This window comes from Entelurus aequoreus, linkage group LG04, assembly GCF_033978785.1.
Source record: "Entelurus aequoreus isolate RoL-2023_Sb linkage group LG04, RoL_Eaeq_v1.1, whole genome shotgun sequence".
Lineage (NCBI taxonomy): Eukaryota > Metazoa > Chordata > Actinopteri > Syngnathiformes > Syngnathidae > Entelurus > Entelurus aequoreus.
In genome coordinates this window covers 30226474-30251636 of record NC_084734.1, presented here as the reverse complement: position 1 = coordinate 30251636, position 25163 = coordinate 30226474, and the positions used below count along the sequence as shown (strand labels likewise).

General features: G+C 38.4%; 1 protein-coding gene across 2 annotated transcripts; it reads right to left on the bottom strand.

Moving 5' to 3' along the window:
- Positions 1-687: 687 nt before the first annotated feature.
- Positions 688-25163, bottom strand: LOC133648457 (transmembrane protein 181-like). Of its 2 annotated transcripts, none has more exons than XM_062044560.1 (16): positions 24799-25163; positions 12537-12640; positions 11281-11348; positions 10467-10557; positions 10143-10378; positions 9988-10068; positions 9788-9887; positions 8613-8743; positions 8453-8544; positions 8322-8379; positions 8138-8240; positions 2780-2831; positions 2619-2701; positions 1089-1178; positions 956-1022; positions 688-873 (listed from the first exon to the last, which is right to left on the bottom strand). In XM_062044560.1, exons 1-16 carry the CDS (start codon positions 24924-24926, stop codon positions 789-791), a joined length of 1569 nt encoding a protein of 522 aa, XP_061900544.1. In that variant the 5' UTR covers positions 24927-25163; the 3' UTR covers positions 688-788. The 2 variants fall into 2 exon arrangements, with proteins under 2 accessions (XP_061900544.1, XP_061900545.1); XM_062044561.1 differs by lacking the exon at positions 24799-25163 and adding an exon at positions 12872-13122.

Genomic DNA, 25163 nt, shown 5'->3' with positions numbered 1-25163 from the left:
AGGTAATTACTAAAAAGTGATACTTTTATCAGAAAAAAAAGATATCAACGAATAAAATCCAAAATTATATTACCAGAAAAGGTATGAGAAACAATTTTACAAAAATAAAATCAAATTATTGTAGTTTGTCATTTTATGACAAAAATGTATATATTTTATGGAACTGTAATTTACAACATTTTGAATTATTTACGAGAAGTAAAAAAAAAAAATTAAATTTTTTTTGAAAGAAAACATTTTTGCTCCTTATTTAAAACATCTGTTTTTCCATAATTTTTTTAATGATAGTGCTGTAACAAATAATTAAACTAAAAAACAAAATTAAACAAGTAAAATATTACAAGAAAGAGTGTTTCCTGTTAAGGAAATATGTCTGTGTTTTTCCATTAAAAATTTTAAAAAGTATATATTTTAATGATAATGCTGTAACAAAGAATTAATCAACTAAAGAACAAAATTAAACAAGTAAAATATTACAAGAAAGTGTTTCCTCTTGAGGAAATAAGTTTGTTTTTTCCATTTAAAATGTAAAAAAAACAAAAAAAAAACGTTTTGGACAGTAATTGGATAGAGTGGCCCTATTACTCCCAAGTAATGAAGAAATGCTGGTGGTGAATGAAAAAGAAAGTTTTAAGTGGTGACATGCCACTATATCCAGTGAAATTACAGTACATTCTGGAAAAGTGGTCCTTTTTAAAAAAAAATATGTTTATGTACACTTCCAGCGTGGAAAATACTTCTTATTTACACTTGATATATTTTTCTGTGCGTTTCCCACCCGAGCCCAATCAGTCGCTGTCGCTCTCGTCCTGGAAGTTGGCGGCTGCTTTAATTGCACGTCCGTTTTGTAAAGGCATTTCCTCAAAATCGCTCCTTAAAAAAAAAAAAAAAAAACACCCGAAGTTTTAACATTGGATGCAGCCCAACGAAAGCAGGAAGTCAACTGAACACTTACCCGTAGATTACGTCGTCGTCCGAGTCGTTCAGCATGGAGAAAGCAGGATTATCTTTCAGCTGGGAGTCTAAAAGAAACATGCGTCAATCAACAATCTATTACAGTGGACTTCAACTGGCGGGATGCAACGTACCATAAAGGGCGTTGTTGGAGGGAGAGTAGACGAATGCTAATGTGTACAAGTAGAAATTGAGGAGGCCGTAAAAGGACAAAAACTCTGCTGGTATGTCTGGAGTTAAGGAGAACCTGCTACTAAATACAAACATTAAAGAGTACAGCATGATTGTGCAAAAGAGATTGGTTCAATGGTGTGTCACTTCAGCCAATAGACAAATCCTCTCCATTACTAATTTGATCCACTTTTGAGCATTTGTCAAAAAAACAGGCTTTGCTGCACATCTTAAACTAAATCCAACAGTTAGCTACAGAAGTGGGAGGTGTGTGTGAGCATTTTGTTTTTCTTCAGCGAATAGGCTAACCTAGCATGATGTTGCTGTTAGTGCAGAGCTGGGCAAATATTTTGACTCGGGGGCCACATTGAGAGAAAAAAGTGTCTTGGGGGGCCAATGTGTATGTGTATATAAATTATACGTACACATTTAGCTGTAAAAATCTGCTGTACAATATGTGTGTTTGGGTCCCTTTTTTTCCAGGAACACTAATACCAAAAGTCACAATGTACGATAGAATTGTAAAAACGTCATGACAGACCACCTCAAAAAAAGGAATGGCATTTTACAATTTTTTACTAATTGGTACACCCAATGGTACATTCAAATAAAGTTGGATTTACAATATTAACTATGAAAAATAAAACACTGAATATTAACAACATATGAACGTCGCTCCTCTTACTTCTCAGACCAGCTCCTCAATAGTTGTGTATCTTTTACAATCAAGCAAAACACAAGAAAAATGTAAAAAACAGCAAAATATGAATGCAAAGTGTAATAAACACCTTCAATATGATAATATCACTTTTATGCAGAACTCTGTTGTAAAAATCTGCTTCCGCATCTGTTTCTGCCACACGCGTTTCAGGCTGTCTGCTCTGAAAACAAACCCCGCCCACTCTGCTTTGTTTCTGGTCTGAGCTGCTATGACGTAGATTACCGTAATAACCCGTATAACACCCAAAAGTGCAGATTTTAACCATTGAAATACTTTCTATAGTTCAAGACCTTCGGTCATTTAAAAACATAACTGCACGTAATAATGGCGGCTACAGTTTTGATGTTAAAGCTCTAAAAATATTATGTTGAACGTCAGGCGGGCCGGATTGAAAATCTTAATGGGCCGCATGTGGCCCGCGGGTCGTATTTTGCCTAGCACTGTGTTAGTGTGTAATGTTAGCATTGTGGCTCACAAAGCAACAATATGCGAGTGTTGCTAGAAATTGTGTCCTCCTGTCCCACTCCTTAATGTTACGTTCTTGTATGTGACATACGGAGTCTATTACAGTGAACAAGTGCAGCGATACAGTGTGTATGTAAAAAGTGAGTACATTTCACGATGGCTTCGAGACAGGAGTGGACAAACCCATCTCATTAGCACTAAAGCTACAAACACAGAAAACAAGCATTATTATTAAAATAAACTGAGCATCAAGTCTAGAACGTGTACACCACACTTCCAATCCAATATTGTGGTCATTAAAGGATATAGTTCTGATAGTGGGTGGACAACTCGGCCACAAAGTTGTCCTGAAGGGCCTTGGCACCAAACCTCAAGTAGAGAATGACCAAGCTGGGGCACAAAAAGACAAATAAGAGGATTCCAACCTGCTTTGCTGAGCACTTGTCAGATTGCATGACTTGAACACACCTTATGGCGAGCACCACTGATGTCAGCGCTGTCAAGAACTTTAGCCGCAGGTCTACACACAAGTTAGACAAAAATTCAACATTAGACAAAAAATACAGCTTTAAAGCTGCACACAATGACTTAACATATCTTTTGTGAAGTATGATAAAGTCATTTTCTCCTTTCGCTTTGTTTTGAGCGACACTGACCTAAAAAAATGTCTCAGTACTTAAGTCCAGCATCATCACACAATTTGGTTAATTTCCCTTTACACTTGGTACAGTGTTTCCCACACATTCATTTATTTGTGGCGGCCCGCCACGAAAGAATTATGTCTGCCACAAATAAAAAAAATTTAAAAAAAAAATAAAAATTTTTTTTGTCCTGTCCAACTTCTCAGGCAAATCATATAGTTGATGTAGATGCCCATATAGACTGTTCAGATTTACTTTACAAAAGAGAAGTGTAGGATACTTCTCTTGTTGCTTTATTTGTATTTGACCACTACTGTTTTCTGTTTATTTGTTACTGACTGTGGCAGGTTACCTCTGCCTCTGTTTCACTTTATGTTGCTGGTAAATAATATGGCTGTAGTAGTAGGCTAAAGTTAAATTATTTAGTATGCACTAATTAAAGGGGCAGAGCTTTAAGAGACATTTTAGCTTTTATATTTTATAAGATATATTTTTTGTAAGAACCCCAATTAATAAATATATTTCAGTGAATAACTTATTGTTCAAATCTGTATATAAATATGTACATAAAGTGTTGTAATGAAATTGTAAAATGGATGGATGGATGGATGGACGTTTAAAACAAAACTATTATTATTAATTAGTAAGTATACATTTTTTGAGCCTTTTTAGAGAAAATCATATCATTGTAGTAAATTATGCAAATTACTCGATGATGTCATGGTGACCACGCCCATAGCCACGCCCCCACCGCCACAGGTATCTTGGCAGTTTGTGGGAAACACTGTGGTACATCAACGAATGCTAAAGATTGACACGTGCGGCACATGGTGTTTATTGTTTCTGCATATAATGGAACCTTCATTTACGAACTTCATTGGTTTTTGAACAGGGTTCGTAATAGAAAAGTATTGAAGTAAATTACTCCATAAGAAACAATGTAAACATGAACAATGGGTTCCAGCTTCCAGATATCTATTTATTGTGTGAATGCTCCAAAGCATTCACACATATGGTTTTCCACACCAAAATTCATCTATTCATTCTTCTTCTCCACATTTTCCACAACTGTTCCGACTTCAAACTGTTCAGTCTATTCAGAAATCGCAGGCAAATTCTATTATATTCTATTTTCAAAGTCTATTTACAAACCTTGACAAATTCCAAAAATTCCCAGAATCCCGGGACATCTTTCCCATTCAACATAAATTGGTCATTTTTCAAACTTCCACCATTTCCACATTTTTCAACCGTTTCAAACAATTCCACCTTCAACATATTCCACTCATCCTGGACATTCATCCATTTTCTACCGCTTATCCCTTTCGGGGTCGCGGTGGATGCTGGAGCCTATCTCAGCTACGATCGGGCGGAAGGCGAGGTGCACCATGGACAAGTCACCACCTCATCACAGGGCCAACACAGATAGACAGACAACATTCACACTCACATTCACACACTAGGGACCATTTAGTGTTGCCAATCAACCTATCCCCAGGTGCATGTCTTTGGAGGTGAGTACCCGGAGGGAATCCACGCAGTCACGGGGGAGAACATGCAAACTCCACACAGAAAGATCCCGAGCGCAGGATCAAACCCAGGACCTTTTGTATTGTGAGGCAGACGCACTAACCCCTCTTCCACCGAGCACCAACCAATTCCAATTCATTCAGAACATTCAAGTTTTTTAACATTTTTTTTAAAAAAGTCCCTCTTTTTCCGGGATTCACAAATTTTCATGAAATTCCCATTGAAAAGTATGGGAAATGTTTTAAAGTTCTACAACTCCCACATTTTTGATCTGATTCAAACTGTTCCAACTTCAAAATATTCAGCCTCTTCAAGAATGATGTGCTCTCCTTCAACAATTCTAAAAAGAATTCCCGGATTTCCTAGAATTCCCAGTTTTCAGGGACATGTTCCCCATTCAAAATGAATTGTCCATTTTCTAAACTTCCACATTTTTCAACCATTCCACCTTCAACACTTTCCACTCATCCAACTAACACTATCCCAAGTTCCAAACCAAAGTCTGTTTTTCCTGGAAATTCAAACTCTTCAACATTCATACCATTTCCACATTCCAACTAAACTTACATTCATACTACATTTTGTCAGCATTTCAGTTCAACTTCAGCATTCCCACGCAATTCCTTCAGGAATTGCCTCATCTACTTTAGTTTAAGTTTGAATGTTAAAGTTAAAATGTGAACACAATACAAACATGTCTATGAATGTTCTCATTCATCCAGGTCAATGTAATCTCAGGGCAGTCACAATATAAAGCATTATACAAACAAACATAACAATAAACGTTCTTTTTAATAACAAGTCAAAACAACAACAGCTAAACTGTCACTTCCTATGCAGCTGCTACACACACGCACGCACACACACTGTCATGAGCCATGTTTTGCACTCAGTTTGAAATAGGGCTGCAGCAATCAATTACAAACCCCGTTTCCATATGAGTTGGGAAATTGTGTTAGATGTAAATATAAACGGAATACAATGATTTGCAAATCATTTTCAACCCATATTCAGTTGAATATGCTACAAAGACAACATATTTGATGTTCAAACTGATTAAAATTTTTTTTGTGGCAATACATACTGATAAAGTTGAGGAATGCTCATCAAACACTTATTTGGAACATCCCACAGGTGAACAGGCAAATTGGGAACAAGTGGGTGCCATGATTGGGTATAAAAGTAGATTCCATGAAATGCTCAGTCATACACAAACAAGGATGGGGCGAGGGTCACCACTTTGTCAACAAATGTGTGAGCAAATTGTTGAACAGTTTAAGAAAAACCTTTCTCAACCAGCTATTGTAAGGAATTTAGGGATTTCACCATCTACGGTCCGTAATATCATCAAAGGGTTCAGAGAATCTGGAGAAATCACTGCACGTAAGCAGCTAAGCCCGTGACCTTCGATCCCTCAGGCTGTACTGCATCAACAAGCGACATCAGTGTGTAAAGGATATCACCACATGGGCTCAGGAAAACTTCAGAAACCCACCGTCAGTAACTACAGTTGGTCGCTACATCTGTAAGTGCAAGTTAAAACTCTCCTATACAAGGCGAAAACCGTTTATCAACAAATCCAGAAACGCCGTCAGCTTCGCTGGGCCTGAGCTCATCTAAGATGGACTGATGCAAAGTGGAAAAGTTTTCTGTGGTCTGACGAGTCCACATTTCAAATTGTTTTTGGAAACTGTGGACGTCGTGTCCTCTGGACCAAAGAGGAAAAGAACCATCCGGATTGTTATAGGCGCAAAGTTGAAAAGCCAGCATGTGTGATGGTATGGGGGTGTATTAGTGCCCAAGACATGGGTAACTTACACATCTGTGAAGGTGCCATTAATGCTGAAAGGTACATACAGGTTTTGGAACAACATGTGTTGCCATCCAAGCAACGTTACCATGGACGCCCCTGCTTATTTCAGCAAGACAATGCCAAGCCACGTGTTACATCAACGTGGCTTCATAGTAAAAGAGTGCGGGTACTAGACTGGCCTGCCTGTAGTCCAGACCTGTCTCCCATTGAAAATGTGTGGCGCATTATGAAGCCTAAAATACCACAACGGAGACCCCCGGACTGTTGAACAACTTAAGCTGTACATCAAGCAAGAATGGGAAAGAATTCCACCTGAGAAGCTTTAAAAACGTGTCTCCTCAGTTCCCAAACGTTTACTGAGTGTTGTTAAAAGGAAAGGCCATGTAACACAGTGGTGAACATGCCCTTTCCCAACTACTTTGGCAGGTGTTGCAGCCATGAAATTCTAAGTTAATTATTATTTGCAAAAATAAAATAAAGTTTATGAGTTTGAACATCAAATATGTTGTCTTTGTAGCATATTCAATTGAATATGGGTTAAAAAGGTTTTGCAAATCATTGTATTCCGTTTATATTTACATCTAACACAATTTCCCAACTCATATGGAAACGGGGTTTGTATTTTAATAATCAAGTAATCTACCGATTAGGCCTCAGCGAAATGGCCACAAGAAATTTGATGTACGATTTATGTCTAATGTTCCTTCGTACATCCATCCATCTTCTCCTGCATATCCGAGGTCAAGTTGCGGGGGCAGCAGCCTAAGCAGAGAAGCCCAAACTTCCCTTCCTCAGCCACTTCATCCAGCCCTTCCCGGGGAATCCCGAGGTGTTCCCAGGCCAGTAAGGAGACATAGTCTCCCCAACGTGTCCTGGGTCTTCCCCATGGCCTCCTACCGGCCAGACGTGCCCTAAACACCTCCACAGGGAGGAGTCCGGGGGGCATCCTGACCAGATGCCCAAACCACCTCATCTGGCTCCTCTCGATGTGGAGGAGCAGCGGCTTTACTCTAAGCTCCTCCCGAATGACAGAGCTTCTCACCCTATCGCTAAGGGAGATAGGAAACTCATTTCAGCCGCTTGTACCCGTGATCTTGTCCTTTCGGTCATAACCCAAAGCTCATGACCGTGGGTGAGGATGGGGACGTAGATCAACCGGTAAATTGAGAGCTTTGCCTTCCATATTAGCTCCTTCTTCACAACGACGGACCGATACTGCAGACACTGCACCGATCCGCCTGTCGATCTCACGATCCACTCTTCCCTCTCTCGTGAACAAGACTCCGAGGTACTTGAACTCCTCCACTTGGGGAAAGATCCCCTCCACAAACCGGAGATGGCACTCCACCCTTATCCGAGTGAGAACCATGGAATATCCGAGTCGCTTAACACTCGACTGTGAACCGATCCAGTGAGAGCTAAAGATCCTTGCCATCAGGACCTCATCATCTGCAAAAACCAGAGAACTAATCCTGCAGCCACCAAAACAGATCCCCTCAAGGCCCTGACTGCACCTAGAAATGTTGTCCATAAAAGTTATAACCAGTGACAAAGGGCAGCCCTAGCACTCCCCACAGAACTTCTCGAGGGACACAAAGTGTATTTTTATTCGGCCTGTGATTCGCACATCAAAAACTTCCTATAATGAGGGGTTCATAAATCGAGGTTCCACTGTATTAATATTTTAGTAGTTAACTTATTTTTTCACGTGTATTGCGGCTAAGAATCAATGTTATGTAAAACATTGCCTGTACAATAATAAAGGTTTGACACAGGAACAGATAAATTCTTTGGGTTAGGTTTAGACGTTGTGTTTCAAAGTGGTGTGGCAATGCGTGATACCTGAGTAGGGCATGTTCTTGAGTTCTGAACAAGCTCGGACAATGAGGAAGATCAAATACAGGATGTACAGGATGACCACCAACAGGAAAAACACCTTCATGCCCTGGAAAATTGATTTAACACAACTTGAATGTATGGTATCACAACAACAACAACAACAACACAACCCAAAAGGGACACTCACCTGAAAGTTGTGTATGTCCACTTTATACTGGTAGGTGGGGTCTTGGAGTTCATTGACCCTAAAAAGCAGAAGAGCCGGTATTGTCACTCCTAGTTTGAGTCACCTGCGAGAGGTCAAGAGGACAAACCCACGTCTGCCATATGCCCAACGTGACGGCTGAGAGCCACAGAAGGCCCACAATGACCAGCTTCAGCAGGTAGAAGGTGAGACATCTCCTCTCGCCCTGTGGAATCAAATGGCGCACGTTAAACCGTGTTGTAATGAAGATGTTGATGTGCGGCCGTAACACACCTGCACCCGGATGCCGTGGTAGACACAGAGCCAGAAGAGCAGCAGGGCGCATAGGAAAAGGGCTTGAAAGAAGGTATCTAGCATCCCTGGAACCCAGCTGTTCACCAGGAAGGAGAGTGGAAAAAATGGATCTAGATAAGACAGAAAAAACAACTGATATTTCACTCGCCATTTGGACAAATTTTACCTCACAAAAAGGAACAATGCAGAGGCAATTTGGATCAGGTATTTAGACTAAATCTTATCAGAAATGATCAATTCTCATATTTTTTGCAATAATGTGTACACTTGTTGCCTTTGAACGTTACAAAAATATGCATATTTTGGGGAGAAATAACCCTTATTTTTTTTAACAATTGTTATGCATGATGTCACACAAGACTAACGTTTTGTAAGGATTAACATGTAATACTATGTTATTTTTATTATTTCAAACAAATCAAGCCATTGTGTTTTTACCATAAAAGTTCCACTGTATTGAGGAGCTTACCAGGTTAATTTTTATGGCAACAAACAGAAATGAATTGTTCACCTGACTAATAAAAACGTACAGTGTAACCTCGATTTACAAACCTCATCATTGACAAACCCCTCACTGTACAAACTTTTAAATTTACGACCTACATTCACCAATTGTGTACCAGGAGCGCAGCCATTTTGTGCCATTGGGGGGCTGTACAAAAAGAAAATTAACCAAAACGGGTAAAGTGGATTTTATTTTGTATTCCTAATTATTGTCGCAACCTGGGTGTTAAAGTTAAGGAATTGTTGTGAATTCAAACAGCGTGTGTGCGTGTCGGCAGAGCAGCTGCATTGGAGGACAGTTCAGCTATATGTTGGTGGCTTTTTTTTATAAAGAGAAACATGATTAATCCCCCCCTTATTATGATTGTTTGATATACAGTACTGTCAAGCGCTTTATATTGTGTTCAAATGTTTAATAAAATATTGACTTTTGTCATGGTTGGAACCCATTATTCATGTTTACAATATTTTTTATGCAGCTATTTGCTTCAATATAATTTTTTTTATATTTACAAACGCTGTTCAAGAACCAATTAAGTTCGAAAAGCGAGGTTCCATTGTACAACGCTTTAAGACAACCACGCAACATTACATTTCATTACATCCGTGCTAAAATGAAATGCAGGGCGATATCAATGAATGAGAATTACCATTATAAAGCAGCAGCAGAGGCAGCAAGATGGCCATCCACTTCTGCTCAATGCCCCAGTCCCTCATGGAAAACTTTCTCAAGGAGTGCGCGAAGAGACACTGGCACAAAGGAAGAAGTCCACTGTCACCTTAAATATCTTCTTTTATCCTGTTTGAATGTATGAAGGTGCTTCCAGTAATGTCAAAAAAGCATAATTACCGTAACCGTGAATGTCAACACCACGAAGACAAAGCGGAACCAGATCTCCACTTGGGAAAAGGTAGGATTGTAGGTTTTCCACTAGACACACATGTTGCTTGTTAATCACAAAGAAAGGTACAAACTCTTATTAACACCGTGTGTGTGTCACTTACCACAAAATTGACCCTAAGATTGTAAGTGATGTTTTCAAGGCCCTTGAAGCCCACCTTGACCTGGTACTGGTTGTAGTTTAAGAAGCCTAGATGCAGCACGATAATCTCGTCGCATTTCTCGCCGCAGTGTAGCGTTCTTGATTTGCGGTGTACGCTGTTGATGGGCGTCACGCTGGCGTCCTGCATCACGCCCTTCAGCTCCACATTGATCTCGAAAGGCTGCTGGAAGTCGACCACTGCCGCGGGTACAATATCAGGCAGAGTTCTTTGTCAAGACTTTGCTAAGCATGTTGTTACTACGGTTTCTTTTTGACATACTCTTACCGTTATTGTGTTCAGCCTGCATCACACAAGTGAGCCACAACTGCTGATGATATGTGGTTAGAGGTGGGGAGTTCAAATTGAAAGGTCCAGTCTGAAAAAAATAATATTATGTTTATGTAAGCCACATACCAGAATCATATAGCAGGCATGAGTCCCCTAAAGAGAAAGCACACTGTTAATTGATTGTAATAGTATGAAGGAGTATTAGGGCCCCACTTAAAATATAATCATACAAAATTACTAATAAGAATACCACTACAAGAATTCAATAAACTTAATATATAACAATATGTTAAATTGTTACAAGGATAAAATGTAGATCATAGCCGCACAATTAAGTCAAGTCAATTACTTGGCGCTGACCAGAACCGTACGTGTGTGACAGTCCATTACATCGTCGACTGGGAAATAAAAAGTGCCTGCCTGCAAATGTATTTTTTATCTGAGTTTGATACATTACTATTTGCACAGCTATGTTATTTATTTTATGTAGAAATGATATTTTCCTATTTTATGTATACATTCTTCGTTTCTTTTAAATTTTGTTTATGTTATGTAATTCTGTGCTACTTACACAGTCTATTTTCTGTGCTGTTAATACCCATCTTGACTAACTGGCTTAATAAAAAACACACTGACTGTTTACAGTATATCTTTATATAAACATTTTCACCAGAAAATCTATCGAGATATATATCAAATATCGAGTTTAAGTAAAAATATAATTTGAGATATACTTTTTCGTCCATATTCGCCCAGCCCTACCCACCAACAACTACAAGCCCAGCAAGTATAGTAGACCTTTTGACATTACCTTAACTGAGACGTTCTTGGCAAGGAACTGATCCCCATTGTGCATCTGCTCGGAAAGAATCTTGGGACCTAACGACAACAAAACGTTATGTGCTTTCCAAAAGGCAACAAAGGGCAGGTGATTATCAACAGTAACCAGATAAACTCTTGTGAATGTACTACATGGTAGTGTGCTGGGGGGGCAGTACATCTAAGGAGGACAGCTCCAGACTGGAGAAACTGATCAGGCGGGCCGGTTCTATGATCGGAATAAAACTGGACTCACTGGTGACGGTGGCAGAGAAGAGGACTGTGGAAAAACTAGTGAGCATCCTGGATGATACCAGTCCCCCTCTGCATACCGTTATCAGTAGCCAGAGGAGCCTGTTCAGTGCTAGACTGCTTCATCCCAAGTGCAGGACTAATAGACTAAAAAACTCCTTTTTCTCCCACACGCCATTAGACTGTACAACTCCTCTCTGGAGGGGGGGGGGGGGGGGGGTACTAGGATGACAGGGGATCCATCCATTTTCTATTGCTTATTCCCTTCGGGGTGCAAAACCATAACAGTGCAATACTTTTTCATAACATGGTCACTACTGCCTAGTTTCTCTTGTTATATTCCTATTTTATTATTATATTCCTATTTAGGGGCCGTGTGGCGAAGTTGCTAGAGTGGCCGTCCCAGCAATCGGAGGGTTGCTGGTTACTGGGGTTCAATCCCCACCTTCTACCATCCTAGTCACATCTGTTGTGTCCTTGGGCAAGACACTTCACCCTTGCTCCTGATGGCTGCTGGTTAGCGCCTTGCATGGCAGCTCCCGCCATCAGTGTGTGAATGTGTGTGTGAATGGGTGAATGTGGAAATAGTGTCAAAGCGCTTTGAGTACCTTGAAGGTAGAAAAGCGCTATACAAGTATAACCCATTTATCATTTATTTATTTATTATTTTACGGTTATATTTTTATTCTCATTGTTGCTTTTTATTTTTATTTTTATTGTAATATTTTTTCTATTTTGTTTCCATTTAAACCCCCATTATTTACTTTTTAAATTTGATCTCAATTCTGTACACTGCCGCTGGAATTTAAATTTTCCTGAGGGAACACTCCTGAAGGAATCAATAAAGTACTATCTATTTATCTATCCATCTATAAAATCCAAGAGAAAGTATGTGTAGCTGAACTTTGAATAAAGGCAGTTTTATCTATATGGTACTGTACTGTCTGTTTATGTTACTTAATGTTACTGTATTTTCTTTTAGTGCAATAACCTTACCTGCAATTCCAATCAAGACTGTGAGTCCGAAACAAGCAAGGAACACCACGAAGACCAACACAAAATGCCTTTTGGACAGAGTGTACAGACGCATGGGCGCCAATCTACGTGGGGAGAGATATCATACACATTAAACCATTAGGGAAAAACACATTTTGTTAGCAGAGAGTGGCATTTGCCTGTAATAGCCAAGTACAGGTATGACAACAGTAGTTTACACGTTAGCTTCCGCTATGAGTGCCATATGGTAGGTGGAAGTGTCCTTTAGTTGTCACACTTATTAAGTATACAGTTAAAGTGACACATTTTAATATTCTAATATATTCAACACTTACAAATCCATGTATCCAGTTTGACAGCCGTTCGGCGGTGAGAAAAGACTGAGACATCCGCGTTCTACAACACGGAAGTGCTACGTCATCAAAGGGGACGGGGGGGGCGAGCGTATTTAACGCATGCGCAATACGACATCATCGCCGGAATCTGATTTGTTATTTTCTTTTCTATTTTTTTGTCCAGTCCAGCTTCTCAGGCAAATCATATTGTTTGATGTAGATGCCCATATCGGCTTAAAAAAAAAAATACAAAAGAGAAGTGGGGGATATTTCTCTTGTTGCCTTATTTGTATTTGACTTTATTAAATGGATGTATATTATTGTTTGGTGCAGCCGGGCCGGAGCAGGAGGAGATAGAAAGAGAAAAAAGGAAGACAGAGGAGGAAATTGTGGAGACAAGAGGGGGATCATATTACACCTATACGGCTCACCTGCACTGGCTTCCTGTGCACTTAAGATGTGACTTTAAGGTTTTACTACTTACATATAAAATACTACACGGTCTAGCTCCATCCTATCTTGCCAATTGTATTGTACCATATGTCCCGGCAAGAAATCTGCGTTCAAAGAACTCCGGCTTATTAGTGATTCCCAGAGCCCCAAAAAAGTCTGCGGGCTATAGAGCGTTTTCTATTTGGGCTCCAGTACTATGGAATGCCCTCCCGGTAACAGTTAGAGATGCTACCTCAGTAGAAGCATTTAAGTCCCATCTTAAACTCATTTGTATACTCTAGCCCAGTGGTTCTCAACCTTTTTTCAGTGATGTACCCCCTGTGAATTTTTTTTAATTCAAGTACCCCCTAATCAGAGCAAAGCATTTTTGGTTGAAAAAAAGAGATAACCCACACAGCAGAAGACTGCTATACGGATCCGCCTTCAAGTCGCCCAACCCGCGTTACTGTGTATTTTACTTCTTTAAAGAAGTAAAATACAGCACTATGTCATCAGTATCTGATTCATTAAATTGTATAACAGTGCAAAATATTGCTCATTTGTAGTGGTCTTTCTTGAACTATTTGGAAAAAAATATATAAAAACAACTAAAAACTTGTTGAAAAATAAACAAGTGATTCAATTATAAATAAAGATTTCTACACATAGAAGTAATCATCAACTTAAAGTGCCCTCTTTGGGGATTGTAATAGAGATACATCTGGATTCATGAACTTAATTCTAAACATTTCTTCACAAAAAAATAAATCTTTAACATCAATATTTATGGAACATGTCCAAAAAAAATCTAACTGTCAACATTGAATATTGCATTGTTGCATTTCTTTTCACAGTTCTTTTTGACAGACATTTTAGTGAGGGTCAAACCATCATGGCATGGGGGAAACTCTGGGTTTATGGTAATGAATGGAATAGCCTACTTGAATTGATGTTCAGTTTATAAACTTACATTCATATTTTGTTGAAGTATTATTCAATAAATATATTTATAAAGGATTTTTGAATTGTTGCTATTTTTAGAATATTTAAAAAAAATCTCACGTACCCCTTGGCATACCTTCAAGCAGAGGTGGGACCAAGTCATTGCTTTGCAAGTCACAAGTAAGTCTCAAGTCTTTGCCCTCAAGTCTCGAGTCAAGTCCCGAGTCAAGACAGGCAAGTCCCGAGTCAAGTCCAAAGTCAAGACTGGAAAGTCTCAAGTCAAGTCACAAGTCCTGCATTTTGAGTTTCGAGTCCTTTCAAGTCCTTTTGACCACAGACTAATATTTTTACACAGATTATGTATGCTTTTAAACCGCTGTATTTATGTATTAAAACACGTGCATTTGAAATAGCAGGAAAGAAAATAGTACTGACATTGCAATTCATAATAGCACTATTAACCAGTCATTTTAATAGTTTAAACAATTTTAAACATTTAAGTCATTCCTTTACAGAATAAATGCATTTGCAAAAACAAGTGCAACTGTACTTATTTGTACAAAGGTGTTAACATTGTATTTCCATGGCATATTGCATTGTAACTAGTTCCACAGCAGTTTCTATTCTGTTCTTACCTTATCTCATTGATCTCATCTCATACTGTATGTGTGTTGATGTGTGCATACACATGAAAAACATAACAAATACATGAACATAACAATGAACAGAGTTGTACTTTTTAGATGTCAGGGCCCTATGCAATATGTACACATATTCTTAATATAGTATACATTTTAACTGACCTTTATTTGACTATGTTTGTCTTTTTGTAGGTGGCTAAAATACGCGGTGCTGCTGACCGCCGTCTAGCGTTACGTTACTGTGTGTGATACATTGACTAACGTAACGTTATGTTTAGGTACCTCATGCAACCCTGCTTAAAAAATCACTTGACAAAAAGTATGAATAAGGTAGCAAACTGCAGTGGACGCAACATATTGCCGTGTTTGAAATGACGTTATAACCATAAACATCTTATAAGTAGACGCAATATTGGTTGCTGTGACGCGAGCAATTTGCATCTTGAAGTGGTGATGAGGAGCCGGCGAGCAGCCTAAACTGACAGTTGACAGGTAGAAAACAAAGATGTTGCTGGTGTTCAGCGTTTTCCTGCTCAAATGAGCGGACTGTTGAAAATAGGAATCGGGGGATTACTTTTCACAAGTAAGATTTAACATTAATGTACTATTGGTTGTATTTTATGAAAATAACATTACCACAGAGTTGAGAAGGAGCAAAGATCTTCAATACTTGTATGTGAAAATCACAAATAAATCTTCTGGGGGAGGATGACGCCCCTACAGGGGTTTGGTTTACAAACTTTCTGCCCCACCTAAAACAAAATTCACCAGCCGCCATTGATTATAATGCATTCTCATTTTAGGCAAAATATAAGACAATACTTTCTTAACAGTATAATTGTAACCAGGAATAAGTCTTCAAGTAACAATATTCAAATACTAACATTGTTGGGTAAAACAGAATTTGGTTTTATTCTGAATCCAGTGAAACAGATTGGTGGTTTTAGCTGATATAAAGACTTTCAGGTGTTTATATATGTTTAAGTATTTGGCAGACGCTTTTATCCAAAGCGACATACATAAAAAATACATATATAACAATCACTGTAAACATGATCATTTAAGGGAAGAATTTAATACAAAATATCAATACAAAGTGTCACGACAGAATAAACTCTCTGCTGCTGCAGCAACAGAGATACGGTCTATAAGATATATAGATATCTAATGTATTCATACATTGTTTATGTAGCATGTATATATAACATAATCATATTGTTTCTTCAATTTAAAAATAGCTGACCGTTTTTTCCCCCTTCTCTGGGATTATATTCCCAGTTTTAATCTCGGACGTCCGGTCATTTATAGCGTATAAGAATATTCTATTACTGTTAAGCAAACTATGATAATAAAACATGTGTCCGTTATCATAGATACACGTATGACAAAGAAGCGCGTGAAAATCAGTGGTATTCAGTGAGGTAAAATGAATTAAATGCGTTGACAGTTCATTGCTCCTGCCAAATGAATTGCACTGAGTGGAGCGGATCACCACTCCAAGATGGCGGCCCCGCGTCTCGTCTGCGCCAGTAGGCAGTAGCGCTCGATGCTGCGTCTACTTATAAGATGTCTATGGTTATGACGTTAGCAGTGAGTTTACAGCCTCACTGATTTAACTACACAGCAAATAAAAGTCATGTTACTTAGCCAATAAACGTTAGCTTACATTCAAAACTTACCCTTCTTTGTACAACTTCAAATGTCGAACGAAGTTGGAAGTTGTTGCGTCTCCGTCTGTAATATTCGAACTGCGTGATTTGCATACGACAATTCGTTGACCAAGTCGTAGTTTTTATACCCGAACGAAACCAACTTTGGTATAAATCTTTCTCACTGGCGCGTTGTTTGACAACTCTTGTTCATTGGTTGTCCTGCAATTTGATTGGATGAATGCTGTGTGATGAAAACAATGTAGATTTAATTTGATTGGCTGTTGTACTGACAGCACACACGCTGACAGGCAGCACACACGCTGATAGACAGACACGTACAAAATGAAAGCTACGGAGCGCTCCCAAATAACTTTTTAAGCTTTAGGTTTTGGGGAAAGTAGCAAGTCATGTCAAGTCAAAAGGCTCAAGTCCAAGTGAAGTCACAAGTCATTGATGTTAAAGTCTAAGTCGAGTTGCAAGTCTCTTTACATTTTGTCAAGTCGAGTCTAAAGTCATCAAATTCATGACTCGAGTCTGACTCGAGTCCAAGTCATGTGACTCGAGTCCACACCTCTGCCTTCAAGTACCCCCGGGGGTATGCGTACCCCCATTTGAGAACCACTGCTCTAGCCTTTAAATAGACCTCCTGTTTAGACCAGTTGATCTGCCGTTTCTTTTCTTTTCTCCTCTTCCCCCCTCTCTCTTGTGGAGGGGAGCGGCACAGGTCCGGTGGCCACGGATGAAGTGCTGGCGGTCCAGAGTCGGGACCCGGGGTGGACCGCTCGCCTGTGCATCGGTTGGGGACATCTCTGTGCTGCTTACCCATCTCCACTCGGGATGGTCTCTTGCTGGCCCCACTATGGACTGGACTCTCACTATTATGTTAGGTCCACTATGGACTGGACTTTCACAATATTATGCTAGACCCACTTGACGTCCATTGCATCCGGTCTCCCCTAGAGGGGGTGGGAGGGTCACCCACATCTGCGGTCCTCCAAGGTTTCTCATAGTCATTCACATCGACATCCCACTGGGTTGTGAGTTTTTTCTTGCCCTTATGTGGGCTCTGAACCGAGGATGTCGTCGTGGCTTGTGCAGCCCTTTGAGACATTTGTGATTCAGGGCTATATAAATAAACATTAATTGATTGATTAATTGGGATAAGACAGAGAGACGACAACAACAACAATAACAACAACAACAATAGAACAGCATCAGTAACTAGGATATGTACAAATATGATGGTAAAAGTGATGGCAAAGAAGCAGTTAGTGAAATAAATAATAATACAGAAATGACAATGAACATTATTACACTACAAATGGAGCAATACAAATACCAATAGAAATAGCACTATTGATAATGAATAATAACAATATTTACCTCTGTTATCAACAATACAATTGTTTCAAATGTAACAATACATATGTGTAATGATAACTTGAAATACAAAAGAAAGCACATAAATGGAGGGGAAGAAAGAGAAGCAGAGTATATTAACCTTGTAGATTGTTATAGTAACAATAGGTTAAGCTTCGTCAGTGGGCCATGTGTTACCCAGTTTAACCTAGGGCAACAAACTTAATATGTTTGATGAAACGTGACTATATGCATGAGTGTATGTATGTATATGTACTTGTATATGTACTTGTATATGTACAGTATGTGTATATGTTAGGGGTGTAAAAGTACGTGTATTTGTATTGAACCGTTTCGGTAAGGGGGATTCGGTTCGGTTCGGAGGTGTACCGAACGAGTTTCCACACAAACATATTAAGCTAAACTAAAGTCTTAACATTGTCCCACCCACACAGCCATCTGATTGGTTACATACAGAGCGGTAACAGCCAATCAGCAGTGCGTATTCAGAGCGGTAACAGCCAATCAGCAGTGCGTATTCAGAGCGGTAACAGCCAATCAGCAGTGCGTATTCAGAGCGCATGTAGTCTGTGCTTAGCGTTTAGCAGGTAAGCAACGGACTCTCCCCAAATGATAATACACACCTCCCAGTCAACTACTAGTAACATCACTATGAGTCCGTTGACCTTCTAGAAATATAAACTGCAGCTCAGCTCGCTCACAGTCCTGGCTTGAGGTGAAGGCTAATTCGCTTTTAGCGTAACGTTAGCTCATTTTGCGGTGTGTGTGTGTGTGTGTGTTACGGACAGCAAAGCCCTGTCTGTCTGTTATTTCACTTTACCTTTTTCTGTGTTGATTGAGCTATGTTGAAGCAGCAAAAAAGGTCATTATGTTAAATGAAGAGTTTCTGTCTCTGATAGTTGATATAATAATGTAAATGCATCATTAAGCCTACATGAACTCCATGGTGTTCAGAGATTAATAGTCTCTCCTGTATACTATTTTTTCAGCTATAGTTACATTAATCATTAGTAATGGAGCAGCCTAGTTTTGAATGGCAGGGTCCCTGCTATCACATGTTGATAAAAATATAACATTTACATAATAAAAATCAACTACAGGCTTCCCAAATGCTGTAATAAATTAAGCATGATGAGTTGACTTGAAACTGTTTAATGTTGCACTTTTTATATGTACTGTAGAAGAAAAGTTTTGTCATTGTATTTAATCTGAGCAACAACTTGAGGCAGTTTAATGTTGATTAACGTGGGCAGAATTATTATAGTGTTCCCAATGTTAAAATGATAAAGCCATTGTTTACAAATTTGGTAAATAAATAACCAAAAAATTTATATTTTGTTGTTTTCTTACTGCCCTGCGATGAGGTGGCGACTTGTCCAGGGTGTACCCCGCCTCCCGCCCGATTGTAGCTGAGATAGGCTCCAGCGCCCCCGCGACCCCGAAGGGAATAAGCGGTAGAAAATGGATGGATGGATGGATGTTTTCTTACTGTACTGAAAATAAACCGAACCGTGACCTCTAAACCGAGGTACGCACCGAACCTAAATTTTTGTGTACCGTTACACCCCTAGTATATGTATGTTTATACAGTGAATGTATATGTTAAAGTTAAACTTAAAGTACCAATGATTGTCACACACACACTAGGTATGGTGAAATTAACCTCTGCATTTGACCCATCCCCTTGTTCACCCCCTGGGAGGTGAGGGGAGCAGTGGGCAACAGCGGTGGCCGCGCCCTGGAATCATTTGTACAGTATGTTTGTACAGTGAATGTATATGTACAGTATGTATATATGTATGTTTGTACAGTGAATGTATATGTACAGTATGTGTATATGTATGTTTGTACAGTGAGTGTATATATACAGTATGTATATATGTATGTTTGTACAGTGAATGTATATGTACAGTATGTGTGTGTGTATGTTTGTACAGTGAATGTATATGTACAGTATGTGTATATGTATGTTTGTACAGTGAATGTATATGTACAGTATGTGTATAAGTATGTTTGTACAGTGAATGTATATGTACAGTATGTATATACAGTATGTATGTACAGTGAATGTATATGTACAGTATGTGTATATGTATGTTTGTACAGTGAATGTATATGTACAGTATGTGTATATGTATGTTTGTACAGTGAATGTATATGTACAGTATGTATATACAGTATGTATGTACAGTGAATGTATATGTACAGTATGTGTATAGGTATGTTTGTACAGTGAATGTATAAGTACAGTATGTGTATATGTATGTTTGTACAGTGAATGTGTATGTGAATATGTATGTTTGTACAGTGAATGTATATGTACAGTATGTATATATGTATGCACAGTGAATGTATATGTACAGTACAGTGGCGTGCCGTCACTAGAGGCAGGGGAGGCGGGGCCTCACCTGCCATCATGGAAAGAAAAAGAAAAGTAAAAAGAAAAAAAAATAATTAAATTGTTATATGTATCCAGTGATTATACTAAAGTTATTTTCCATTTAACTTCACCAGTTTTAGATTATTTTTATTTTTATTTTCACATTTGCCGTTCAAATACTGAGAAGAGACGGTGCGGTGATCAGCAGCCAGATGAGGCACGTCACTGATTTGTGCCTCAACATGGAATGTGTGCAATGACTCGGCTAACTGCTGGCCTGCTGTGCAGTGAGACCGTATTGCTATATGTATTATATTATACATTTCCATAGTTTAGTTAGCTGAGGTATATAATGTACAGTGTATTTTGTCAACAACTGTATGTGTGTAACGTATTTCTTGTGCTGAGCGATCATAAAACTGGAGGCTCGTCTCATAACCCCGCCTCCTGGTGCCAAGCATCTCCGCTGCAGAATGCACTGCCCGACGGGAGCGCCGCGGCCACACCAACCAAAGCCCACACCCAAACCCTCCACGTGCAAGACCGAATCCACCCAAAAAAAGTCACTTAACAAGAAGCCAAAAAGTGCAAAAACAACAATGCTCGCGCGCCGCGCCGGAGGAGCCGTGAACATGGACACAACATTAGGTACACCTGCAGACGGCAGCGCGGATTTCATATTTCATTCATTCACAACTCTTCCAACATGAACACCACTTCTCCCGCACTTATAAGTAAAGGTAAGACCATAATAACGTTTTTTTTTTATTAAATGTGCTTTTTTGTGTGCATGCTACAGTTTGTAAGTGTAAAGTTAAGTTAAAGTACCAATGATTGTCACACACACACTAGGTGTGGTGAAATGTGTCCTCTGCATTTGACCCATCCCTTGTTCCCCCCCTGGGAGGTGAGGGGAGCAGTGGGCAGCAGCGGTGCCGTGCCCGGGAATAATTTTTGGTGATTTAACCCCCAATTCCAACCCTTGATGCTGAGTGCCAAGCAGGGAAGAATGCTTATGAGCTTTTAAACACAACCCGTTAACTGCTGCCAATCACATGGTGAATAAGATACTATTTAGGGTTCATATGTTTGTAAATCTGACTGTGATGAAGTCAGTGCCTCACCAGACATGAACCTCACCGCACGCCACTGGTACAGTATGTATATATGTATGTTTGTACAGTGAGTGTATATGTATAGTATGTGCATATGTATGTTTGTACAGTGAATGTATATGTACAGTATGTGTATATGTATGTTTGTACAGTGACTGTATATGTACAGAATGTATATACAGTATGTATGTTTGTACAGTGAATGTGTGTGTGTATATGTATGTTTTTACAGTGAATGTATATGTACGGTATGTGTATATGTATGTTTGTACAGTGAGTGTATATGTACAGTATGTGTATATGCATGTTTGTACAGTGAATGTATATGTACAGTGAATGTATATGTACAGTATGTATATATGTATGTTTGTACAGTGAATGTATATGTACAGTATGTGCATATGTATGTTTGTACAGTGAGTGTATATGTACAGTATGTGTATATGTATATTTGTACAGTGAATGTGTATGTGTATATGTATGTTTGTACAGTGAGTGTATATGTACAGTATGTATATATGTATGTCTATACAGTGAATGTATATGTACAGGACGTGTATATGTATGTATCTACAGTGAATGTATATGTACGGTATGTATATATGTATGTTTGTACAGTGAATGTATATGTACAGTATGTGTATATGTATGTTTGTACAGTGAGTGTATATGTACAGTATGTGTATATGTTTGTACAGTGAATATGTATGTTTGTACAGTGAGTGTATATTTACAGTATGTATATATGTTTGTACAGTGAATGTATATGTACAGGAAGTGTATATGTACAGTATGTATATATGTATGTCTATACAGTGAATGTATATGTACAGGACGTGTATATGTATGTATCTACAGTGAATGTATATGTACGGTATGTATATATGTATGTTTGTACAGTGAATGTATATGTACAGTATGTGTATATGTATGTTTTTACAGTGAGTGTATATGTACAGTATGTGTATATGTTTGTACAGTGAATATGTATGTTTGTACAGTGAGTGTATATTTACAGTATGTATATATGTTTGTACAGTGAATGTATATGTACAGTATGTGTATATGTATGTTTGTACAGTGAATGTATATGTACAGTATGTGTATATGTATGTTTGTACAGTGAATGTGTATGTGTATATGTATGTTTGTACAGTGAGTGTATATGTACAGTATGTATATATGTATGTCTATATAGTGAATGTATATGTACAGGACGTGTATATGTATGTTTCTACAGTGAATGTATATGTACGGTATGTATATATGTATGTTTGTACAGTGAATGTATATGTACAGTATGTGTATATGTAGGGATGATACTCGAAACCGGTTTTCCCGGTTGTTTGATAAGAAAAGAACCGAGTCCTCGGACTCGAATCCCTTTTTGAGAACCGGTACCCGTTATCGAGACCACTATAGTAAAGGAAAAGAGTTGATTCTTTATTCGAATCCCGTCCCGACCACAAATGCTCCGTGGGACATCACAAGAATTGACGTCACATAGCTCAGTCATTAGGCGCAGATAGCGAAAGCAGGAAAACAATGGACGGGAAAAAGCGCTCCAAGGTGTAATAAAGTTCAAAACAAAAGCTATCATCCATCGAATAACTTTACTGAGAGATTTTAGCAGGGTAAAACACATGACGAACACTTTTACGACCAACCGGAAACGTAGCAACCAGGCTAGCAACGCACCTCCTTTACGACAGCTGTCGCAACGTTCTTAAAACAACCGCAGCACATACATATATATACAACATATCTCCCTTTTTTAACTTTAGTTTTTCTTTCCTTGTAAACAAAACAAAATCACACTGTAGATGTGTTGTCTGTCTAATTATAAATAATGCAGACGAGGCGTGTTGGCTGAGTTCTTGACGTTTACTTTCACAGCGTGGCAACATGCAACACTTTTCGGGGCTACCGCGCATGCTCGTAACTCCCGTTGCATGCTGGGTAGTGTAGTTGTTATATTCTCTCGCTCATAACATTTTTCCCCCTATAAAGAAATAATGTTAACTCAATAAAGTGTATTTCTTTTTTTAGCTTTAACTTTTCATTTTTTAGCATTGTAACCACATTTGCAAAGAACTTTTCTCTTCATAGAATTTTCTTTCAATAAAGAAATAAAGTGCAAAAATGTCAAAGCATCATAACAAACAGTTATGTCAAATAGCAGCAGAAGTGCACTTTTTAGAGAGCTGTATTATTTTCAGTTTTGTGCCCAAGGGACTGATTTTATTTAACACTATATTATTATTTATACACCTATAGTGATCACAGAGACAGGTTGTTTTTGTGTTACTGTATATATTTGTTTCTCTGAAAAATCCCACTTAATATACTTTGGGTAACAACAGTCAATATTTATTTATTTTATTTTATTTTTTTAGGTGGGTAACAGTCAATATTTATTTATTTATTAGATTTTATTTTTTTTATTATATAATAAAAGTGAGCTTTTGTTAAACCAAATATTGTGTGTTTTTTTCCATATACAACAACCTATCTGGACTCGATAAGAGAATCGATAAGGAATCGGTTCGATAAGAGGATTCGATAATAGGCTCGAACTCGATAATTCCTTATCAAACATCATCCCTATGTATATGTATGTTTGTACAGTGAATGTATATGTACAGAATGTGTATATGTATGTTTGTACAGTGAGTGTATATGTACAGTATGTGTATATGTTTGTACAGTGAATATGTACGTTTGTACAGTGAGTGTATATTTACAGTATGTATATATGTTTGTACAGTGAATGTATATGTACAGGAAGTGTATATGTACAGTATGTATATATGTATGTTTGTACAGTGAATGTATATGTACAGTATGTGTATATGTATGTTTGTACAGTGAATGTATATGTACAGTATGTGTATATGTATGTATCTACAGTGAATGTATATGTACAGTATGTGTATATGTATGTTTGAACAGTGAATGTATATGTACAGTATGTGTATATGTATGTTTGCACAGTGAATATATATATACAGTATGTGTATATGTATGTTTGTACCGTGAATGTGCGTGTGGATGTACGAACTTTGTACGTGAGAGCGATTTGTGATTTTTAATTCTACCGCATTGTTTTATGTAAAAAAGTTATATTTAGAACAATTATATCCAAATATTTATTTTGAGGTGCAGCACACAATATGTGAATAAAAAATGAATTTGCGTGTATTTTTTAGTATTAAAAAGGACAGACTACAGTTGATTTATATAAAGGCCTATCGTTGGGTTGCTTTTCCCTTGTAAATAGTGTTTAGTTTAATAACACAGACGACTTATATGCGTATACACTGCAATACATATAGCGTCGTACCGTCCATTGACTGTATCTGTGCATGTTTATAAGGTGACGTACCTGTAAAAGCGATCATCGCGGTAAGGTGTCAGGTCCTCTTTGAGCTCGCGGTAAGCTTCCTGTACTTTCCGGCAGAATTGTTTTAGCTCGCTGTAAAGAGGATTTTCCAAGTAGTCAGCGGCGTCCATGACTCCACTGCGTCGAGTGAATGATGGAAATAAAAAATGGCGATGGGAGATTGGGAGGGAAATTAGCAGCAGAACCAGGGAGGGGGGAACACAAAGACAACTAAAATGGTTCGTCTGCAGCGATGGGAGGTTGAAATAAAAGTGCACCCGAAGCAATTTTGTTTGTGTGAGTTCAACAGTGCGGAAGAGAGAGGGACAAAAAGAGAGCAAAAACAATTAGATAGTGTGGGCGAAAGC

Excerpts from the sequence above, each read along its gene's own strand:
- LOC133648457 (XM_062044560.1), bottom strand. The coding sequence starts at position 24,926 with ATGGACGCCGCTGACTACTTGGAAAATCCTCTTTACAGCGAGCTAAAA. Across the intron at positions 10,558-11,280 it reads CCAAGAACGTCTCAGTTAAG|ACTGGACCTTTCAATTTGAA; the intron begins GTAATGTCAAAA and ends TATTTTTTTCAG. Across the intron at positions 2,702-2,779 it reads TCAGTGGTGCTCGCCATAAG|CTTGGTCATTCTCTACTTGA; the intron begins GTGTGTTCAAGT and ends TTTGTGCCCCAG.